At 39.0% G+C, this 9,629-nt stretch overlaps 1 protein-coding gene across 1 annotated transcript; it reads left to right on the forward strand.

The window, feature by feature from the left end:
• The first annotated feature begins 1,291 nt into the window (after positions 1-1,291).
• hyal1 (hyaluronidase 1) lies at positions 1,292-4,683 on the forward strand. Its single transcript, XM_032514475.1, has 4 exons — positions 1,292-1,394; positions 1,727-2,638; positions 2,734-2,823; positions 3,941-4,683. The coding sequence occupies exons 2-4, from the start codon at positions 1,730-1,732 to the stop codon at positions 4,265-4,267; spliced, it is 1,326 nt and encodes a 441-aa protein (XP_032370366.1). The 5' UTR covers positions 1,292-1,394; positions 1,727-1,729; the 3' UTR covers positions 4,268-4,683.
• The last annotated feature ends 4,946 nt before the right edge of the window (positions 4,684-9,629 follow it).

Below are 9,629 nucleotides of genomic sequence, written 5' to 3' on the forward strand. Positions count from 1 at the left end.
GGTGGGAACTTAAAGTAATGTCTTTTTTTGTTTGTTGTATTGCTGTAAAATATGGATGACATCAATTGAAATTTAATAAGAAACACTGTGGAAATTGTAAAGTTTATATTTGTTTAGAACTTTTAATCTTTTTCTAAACAATGGAGGGCTCGCTGGAAATGACCTTGTTTACATTTTGCTCTCAGTTTCCGCTCGGTCACTGTTTCACAAAGTGTCAAATTCCATCCAGTTTCTCATAGAGAGGCCTTTTTTGGGGAGAAATGTGATGACGAGTTGATGTATGTCAGTAGTGAGAAAGTGGAATTGATGTACTTAAATCTGGTAAAAGCACAACATGTTTGAAGTAGCTGATCTTTTCTCAACATGACCTCGGTGACATCTGATGTTTTTATGGAAGCAGTTACTATTTATTTGAATGTATTTTTAGGTGTTTTTATACATTTAATTTTTGTGTCCAAAACATGACTACTAGTTTTCTTAAAAGTATTTTCTGTATTTCAGCAGCTATTTTACATCAAAAGCACAAACAATGTAGAAAGCTTTTTTTTTTTTTTTTTTTTTTTTACAATTTACTTACACTTACTTTGTTCTCTTTTCTTAAATTTGACTTTTGTCTAAGTAAATAAACTTCTTTGTTAAGGTCCTTGTGTAATTTCTTCTAAGATTTACAGAATACAATCAAGAGAGGGGAGTAAACTTTAAATTTGGTTTCTACATGTGTATGGTTCTGCTGTTTGCAGTCCATAAAAGTCAAGAACCTTCCCGGGGAAAAAACATGTCATCATTGGCCACTAAGGGGAGACAAAGCCAGCTTGTCCTTAGGGAGGAATTCCTTTTGCAGCCTGCAGCCTTATACCCCCCCATGTAATTGTAGGCTGCCGTTAAGCCAAGAGCTATTTTTACTACTTTTAAGAGTTGTGCAAGGCATACAATTAAATTTGCAGGTGGGAGGAGTTCATTTTAACTTGTTTGAAAGCCATTTAGAGTAGAACTATATTGCTTTCCCAGGCCAAGTATCTGGAAAATGTCAGTAAATGTTTATTTTTTTATAGTTCTGCATCCGTAATTATAGTTAATTATTTTTTAGGACAAACTGCAAACTGTTCAGGACAGACAGAATGATTGAATGACGTTTGAACTTGCCTGTAACTTTAAATCAGCTCCTTAAACTGATCGGCATGTCCCTGTTCTGTGCACACTTCTGATTGGTTGTTTGAAAACCTTTGCACACTTCTGATTGGCTATTAGAGATTTCAGAACGCACTTCTGCTTTTGTTCCTTCCTCTTTTTCATGCATGTGTCATTCCGATCATGAGACTGTTGCTTGTTACAGCACGTCCAGACCACAAATAGCCTTCAGATCAAAATCCTCATCCCGTTGTTAAATTAAATTGGTAAGTGAATGTTTGTCACTTTGTCACACTACTTAACATTATAGTCTTTTACTTTAGTTGAATAGCTACACCACCTATTTGTGGTTATCAGGGAACTCATGCAGGATTAGACAAAGAAAAGAATATGGTCATGTTTGGTTAAAAGCTGAAATTTGTGGTACCTTTTATACAGATTCTGAAAAACAAAATGTTGAAAATCTTCATTTTTCAGACTCCAGTTGTCTGACAACTTTTAAAAATGTTTCTTTGAAAGTAAAGAAATCCCAATACCCTTTCAAAATATCCCAACACAGTTGAGTAATATGGGCAATGCTGTTTTTTCCTTCTCTGCAGGGATGAGTTCCTTTCATCACGAGGTGCTGCTTTTCTTGAATCTGATCAGCCTTGTTTCAGGGCTGCAGTTTGCAACATCATCTTTTTCCCAGGTGCCTTTCCTCACAGTGTGGAACGCCCCTACTGCCAGCTGTCTCTCTCAATATGGCGTGGACCTTGACTTGGGAACGTTCAGCATCGTCCATAACCAGAATGAAACCTTTATGGGTGAAAACATAACCATCTTTTACTCTGAAAAGCTCGGTCTGTACCCCTGGTACACCAGCCAAGCAGAGGCTATCAATGGTGGGGTGCCGCAAAACGCCAGTCTTGATGAACACCTCAGAGTGGCCTCTAAAGACATCCACACCTGGATCCCTGACAGGGATTTCCAGGGCCTTGCTGTGGTGGACTGGGAGAGCTGGAGACCTGTGTGGGAGAGAAACTGGGACAGTAAGCAGGTATACTGGATGGGGTCAAGAGCACTAGTGAGGTCCAGGCATCCAGACTGGAGCCCTGCACAGGTAGATGCCGCAGCGCGTGTGCAGTTTGAGAACGCTGCGAGGAAGTTCATGGAGGAAACACTGAAGCTGGGGCAGCAGGAGAGACCAAATGGGCTGTGGGGATATTATGGTTTTCCTAACTGCTACAACTACTATAGCGACAAAAGCACGAACTACACGGGGGAGTGTCCATCTGTAGAGCTGAAGAGGAACAACGAGCTGTTGTGGCTGTGGAATGTCTCTTCCGCTCTTTATCCTGACATCTACCTCAGCCTGGGATTGCGAAACCTCAGCAGAGAAGTGCTCCTCTACACCCACCACCGCATCCTGGAGGCCATGAGAGCAGGAGCTCGGCTGATTCCATCAACACTGCCCGTGTTCCCATACGCTCGCATCGTCTACACATACACGTTAGATTTCCTCTCTCAGGCGAGTGGCTGATGTTTTAACTCTGTGTACCTTTTTAGGATTGTCATGATTTGGTCTGTATGTTCTGCTTAACCTCTTGTTTCCTCCTTCTGCAGGAACACCTGGTCTACACCATCGGAGAGAGTGCTGCTTTAGGATCTGCAGGGGTAGTGCTTTGGGGCGACAATGCCTTCTCCAAATCTCAGGTATACAGTCACGGACCTGTATCCACGATCGATTGGATGGCTGTCAATGTGATCTGATCTTCCGTTTTCTTGGTTCTGATGCTGAAAGCATGCTCACAATATGTTTTCCTAGTAAACCTCTTTATTGATTTTAAAGTCTTCATATTATGCACATTTTCAGAATAGGTTTATGTGGTTTAATTTTCAAAAAACACCAAATTCTTGTTGTACTGCACATTGCGGCATGTCCTCTTTTCAGAGAAAGTGAAGCATCCCACTTCTATTCCATCTTTGTTTGGAGTCGCACACGCGCTCTAGCTAGGTTGGGACTAATACCCAATCAGAAGTGTGAGGGTGTGCCACGCTAGCAGCTAGGCAAGCATTATAACATGTGTTACAAAGTGACGCACGTTTGTCACGGAAGTACAGCATCTGTCGGAGATGGTAAGTCCCTTTGGGGTGGACTTTGTGCTTTATCATTTTGTAAACCTATAACGTGCACAAAAAAGCCTATATAACACAATGAAGGAAAGTGAAAAAGCCAAAAAACAAAATATGAGCACTTTAATTTTTTGAGTATTCTGAAAAAAGCTGTTCTGAAAAGATGATGGTGATGTTTTGTTTACTTAGTATCTATGGTGAATCATAAGCCGCACTACCGATAACTAAGGAAGCAGAAAACGCCCTACGATACCAAGATAGCCAAAAAACACAACACAAACATCAAGCTTGGTGTACTGGAGAAGAGCTGTGCAACAGGTTAAGTTTATTTTTTAGAAAATGTTCTTTTGAATGTCTGGCATTGTTCTGTTTCTCTTTTACTGTCATTAAATCCCATCTTGTGACACTCCTACTGAATACATACACTTTTAAACACAGATGACAAATATGTAGTTTCTTCCTTTTTTTGTTTTAAAGGGTAAATAATTCCTCAAAACATGCATGTTAAGTCACAAAATATCTCATATGCTGGGAAATTCTTTTTTGCAGTATTGGCTTGCATTCAGCCTTTTTCAGAAGTGGAATAACATTGCTGGCATTATCTATGTGTTTAATTTTTGACTTTTTGTCATTAAGACAGAGGTGAAAAGTTCTGTAAATGCTTTATTAGTGAATCTTGTTTCTCTCCTTCTGTTAGGCGACTTGTAATGCTATAAAATCCTACATCGACGAGACTCTGGGTCCTTACCTGGTAAATGTAACGGCGGCGGCCACTCTTTGCAGCCAGACGATGTGTTCCTCTCAGGGAAGATGCCAGAGGAGGAACCTGAAGTCAAGGACCTACCTCCACCTGGACCCTGCCGTGTGGAAGGTGTTGTCTGAGAAGAAACCAGGGGGAGGGCAGAACTACAGAGTTTTAGGACAGATGAGAACACACGAGGTGACGTTCATTAAGTCAAAGTTTCAGTGCTGGTGTTACCCAGGGTGGGGCGGTGAGAGCTGCTCCGAACCGATTCAGGGATAAAAGATTATTCTTGAGCGAGGTAATCCTAAATAGCGGTAAAGCTTGTAAAACTTGTAAAAATTTACCATTCCAAAAGTAGACTGGGCCTAGTTTGGCCCAGAGGTAGTTTTCTGCATGAGTTTGTTGTCTCCTTTTAAATTTAGCATTACCTTTTTTACATTTCCTTTTATTTTAGAGAGTGTGTGTGTGTGTGTGTGTGTGTGTGTGTGTGGAATAAATATTAATTAATAAATAATAAATCCCCATTTACCATGTAAGCAGATCATTTTTCACATTCCAGTGATGTTTTAAAGATGATAAATGTGGTGTTTAATAACATAACCTGTACAATCTTTTTACTATTGGAGTTCTAGAAATTCACCACAAACTGTCTAATGAAAATACAATCTTGTTCTCATACACCATCCACTTAAAAATAGGTTGTGCTTCTTGTTACTTCACTTGAACGTTTCAGCTTCCCAGGGCTGGATGATGTATGTGCAGAGTTTGACACTAGATGACTGTTTTCATTTTTAAGAGGAGAAGTTTGTCTGTGCTTACCTTACATCTCAGTTTAAGACGGTCGTTAAGTAGACTCGAAAGGCAGCACTAGATTGGCTTAATTAGTGTGAAGAAGAGTCCAAGGAGACAAAAGGTAATGTCTCTAAAAATACAGTCGGGAAGGGTAGTGACACTAAGGGTGATCACAAAAGGTAGCACTAAAATTGACTAATTAGTGTGAAGGTAGTCTCAAGTGGGTTAGGGTTTTATCTGTCCTAATGTTCTTATTTTTAACTGTTTATACTTGTGTTTTATCTTTTTTTTTTTTTTTTTTTTTTTACAGATTTTGTGTAAAGCACTTTGAATTGCCCTGTTGCTGAAATGTACTATACAAATAAGCTGCCTTGCCTTGAAACCTCCAGTACACTGAGAGTGAACTGGGAAAGTGAAGTTGTAGTCATCTTATGGCCCGCAAATTCAAATTAATATTTGCATATTCATAGATTATGAATTATTTTCACTGGAGGAGTAGATGCAATTTTCAGATTTTTAAGTCAATTTACTGTTTCGTGAAAAAATCGCATTAAACACAAATTCCATATGTAGGGTAATTTAGAGTTATAAAGACCATTACCTGTCTTAAAACATGTCTGGACGTGTCTTTAATGTTAATTGTAATAAGATAATGCTGGTAATCACCACTTGGGTTTTCTCCAGGTTCTCCAGTTTCCTCCCAACACCAAAACAGGTATTTTATACTTTTTTCATAAAAATCATATGATATGAAAAATACAATCTATTGCTTGAGATTAAATGACCCAGTAGTATGTAAAGTCGTTAAAAGTGACTCCACATTGACTGAATACATTACAAAGCTGCTTACATCATGTATACATCATGATAATCCAATAATGAATCAAACTCAGGCCATTAAAGGGCTATTCTGTATATTGAGTAGTACATTTGGCTAATGATACTTTATATTCTGATTGCAGGGCACTTGTACTAGAGTATTTGTATTGCTACTTTTACAACAGTAAAGGATCTAAATACTTCTTCCACCACTGTCTGGAGGGGATCTTTGATGCTAATTGTAAAAACATTATGTTAAGACTTTTGTTAGCTTACTAAACACAACTTGCCTATGATTTACATGCTGTGGCTTTCATTCAAAATAGGTGTGTGAAGGTTTATGACCAACAGGTGGTGCTGTGGGACAGCTAACTGGAAGAAAGACATCAAGGTCAGAGCTTTGGTTGTTGGTAATCACAAGAAGAGTGAAATCACTGTAGAGGAAAAAACTAATTTCACTCAGTAGGCTACGACAGATTCTGATAACTTTATACCCCAACTCTGCAGCCGCTGAAGTGTTCATGATGAATTCAACTATAACACGGAAGCAAAGACAGCACCAGGTGACCTTGATTGATATACGAGTGCTGTGTAAAATGTTGTTATCTGTTAGCCACCGCTGCTCCAAACTGGTGTTGTTGATAGTAATTTCCTTCCTTGTTCCCTAAGGTTCAGCAGGCTGGAAGAACAGACTCCCAAGCCACGCTGTTTCCTGCTTCCGGCTTTATCGTCACATGCTGGATTGTGAGGAAATGATGAGAGATGGGAGAGATATCCACAGCCGGTGTGCCTCTTAAATATAACTTTGGTCTTTGGAGTTGATTGTTTCTTAAACCAGACAAACAGTTGGCGTTCAAAGGCAGAGGACCCAATTTAATGTCCATGCTTAAACACTATATTTAGGTTACCTGTATTTACTTGATAATGGCAGGAAAAACAACAACAAGGCACTCATGCTGATTGACATTCAGTGCTTGTCCGTCTGTTGGTTATTGCTTTCTTCACCCTGGCAGCCTAAAATGCAGCTCCCTCTGTCTGTATACAGAGGAGTTATAACAATAATTTTGTTTTTAATTGGCTTGGGTTTATGCAAGTTTTAGTTTTGTTTACAATATATTTAAAATGCAATGTAATAGTTTCCACCTGAGTTTGTATATTTAGACCATGAACATTTAAAACAAAAGCTTGTACTTGGTATTTTATAACAGGTTGAAACCTCAACTGCGGACTAACTGTTTTTAATATAACACGGTGAATTTTACACATAAGCAGCCTTTAAAAAAAACAAAAAAAAGATACTTTAAATGACCTTAGGTGACTACATGAATAGTCTAATCTGTTGATCTGGTTTAAGTGGTCTTCTTTTATCCCCCCCTCCACCCTCTGTCAGGTCTGGCAGGCCCTCTATTTCTCTATCCTCTCATCTCTGCATTTCTTCATTTTGGTGTCTCGCTCTGTCACCTCTCCATGGTCACGTCTCCCCTTTCCCTGCTGCTCGGTCTAGAGATCGTCTCGCTTGCTCTTGGTTTAATAACTGTTTTGTCACGCTCTGTGTCTTTGTCCTTCAGAGGAGTCGACTCTCTGATCAGGTTTTCTTAAAGATCTGATGCACACTTGTTTACATGATTTATGTGCGTACATGTCACCAAGGCCATGGTGGTGCACATTGATCAGGCTATTAAATGTGTACATACACTCATTTGCTTTCTTGCTGGGGGTTCGATATGCAGATTCATACCGCTCTCATATCTGTGCGCTAAATAAGCGGCTTCTACAAGCAGGTGGTCAGCTTAGCTTAGAGAAAGACTTGAAACAAGGAAACCCTATGGCTGTGTCCAAAGGCAGTCTAAAAAAATAGTGGTGTGGTATTGTCATTGAGCCACAAAGTCCAGATCACTGTTGTTTTCTATCAGTCAACATTGGTCTATGACCGTGGTCGTTCTTAACTGAAAGCCAAGTAGTTATGTGCCGGACTATTTGTTGGTCGTGAGCAGTGACTTTTTTGGAGTCTCCGCTGGTTCACGCCATGTAACATGTTCATTTGTGAGGGACTTATATGCCGTTTCTTTGTTAGCCTTTGGACAAAGTAGGGTTAGCTTTTTCCAGTCTTGGTCCCAAAATGTTGAACCATTCCTGTAAGAAAACAGCTGCACATTATCATTTACATGCATTTGGCATATGACCGTTTTTGTATGAGCTGGACTTACATGCCACTGTTTCCTACTTAAAGCAACTGATTGTGAGTGAGAATTGGGGTCCTTCGATCACTTTTTATCGCATCTCCATGTACGTAAATGAAATCAGAGCAGGGAATCAGAGAGGTGAATTGAAAAGGCGGAGTGATAGAGGTCACAGTGTCCTATTTCTTAAGAGATGGAGGTCTGATATCTCTGCACTTAGAGGCTGTAGTTTGACTGGCCGAACACATCCTGCAGGACACCATGGCTGGATGGAGACAAGCTGACGGTGATCAATGCATTTGCACATAAGTCTGTGTGAGTGTGCACGTGCGTGTGTGTGCATGCGATTGCTGTTGAGGATTTGCTTTCTCTGCTGTATGCCTCCTGATGAGAGGTGACCTGACAGACTGTCCCATCTGACTTGTCCTAAGATAGGCAGCACACACTTGCAAAACAAAGGTGGCTCCTGCCAAAGTCGCACAATAACTACTGTGTACCCCCGGCAGCCATTCAGGTGGAAAATTACACTGCCCAATCAATCGTTAATAGAAAGTCTTTCCTCTGTGAGAGGCCAATCACATTCTCGCAATGTGCCTTCTCCTTGAAACAATGGCCAATCAGTTGTTCACAATGCTTGTCGTCATGTTGATCCTGATAAAATGTAATTATTCTCCTGTTTCATGAACACATATTGATGGCAATGGGCGTTGACTGATGGTGAGAATAAATAAATGCAAGCTAATAAGAAAATAACTAATGAAATGGAAAAAGAATCAGCTTTTTTCCAACCCAGACGCCCTTTCAGTTTGTAATTAATTCAAATGTGAGTTTTTTCTGCAAGCATATAATCCATTTTAGCATTTTCCTCATTCATTTTAAAGGATTTGATCGTGGCTCATTTGAATAAACATTTTGCTTCATATTAGTCTGGGTAATGAAGTGGATCTCAGAAGAAAAATGCTTTTGTTATGAGAGTGGAGACTGCTGTGGCACTAAGGAGTGTCACAATGGTCACCACGGCGAGGAAATTGCTGATTGGATACCAGAATTCAGTCTAATGCAGAATAATAATAATGATTTGTGATTTTGTGAAGTTTGAATGTCAAAAGTGATGAGCTGTGTTTTGGCAATGGGAAAGAGGTTTTATATAAAGCACCATGGATCCCAGTCCCTAAGTTGGATTGTAGAGCAGAAGTCTTGTGACCGTAAACTATCTTAATGTTTGTCTTGTTGTTGTTAAGCTTGGTAACACTTTAATTTAATTACCCCTTTTTTATTTATGTAATAGGCAGTATATACATCAACATTTAATAATATTTTATAACCAATTGTAGAAGTATTATTAGCAAATTTTACTCAAATATTATTAGTATTATAGTGTCTATATATAGTATTAAAACAAAAGAATTAGGAAAAATGTTCCCAGTCAGAGGTGTATATATATATATATATATATATATACATTATTATTATTACTGCTATTATTTATTTCTAAAATTTTAACTTTTCATGGTGTCAGCCTTGTTTCAGGTTAGTGACGATGCATTTTCCAGCTGATCCAAGAGGCTTTCTAGTTTATTTAGCTTAAGCTCAGCATATAAAGAAAACTTTGTCTTTTTAAGTTATCACAAATATTTAAAATCCCCAAATTTGGCCATACATGGTTTTCACTGCACAGGAAGAGTATAAAATATTGTAGTCTGAAAAAAGTAATGAAAGCTGTAGAAAGTACAATATTTGCCCCTGAGATGTATCATATTTAAGGTGTCCACATTGCTCTTGGCCATATAGTGTGTAGCAGTACTTTATTGTTGAACAGGCCCTCAAAAGTAATATTAAGTAAACAGATT

The sequence above is a fragment of the Etheostoma spectabile genome, chromosome 4 (genome assembly GCF_008692095.1).
Source record: "Etheostoma spectabile isolate EspeVRDwgs_2016 chromosome 4, UIUC_Espe_1.0, whole genome shotgun sequence".
Lineage (NCBI taxonomy): Eukaryota > Metazoa > Chordata > Actinopteri > Perciformes > Percidae > Etheostoma > Etheostoma spectabile.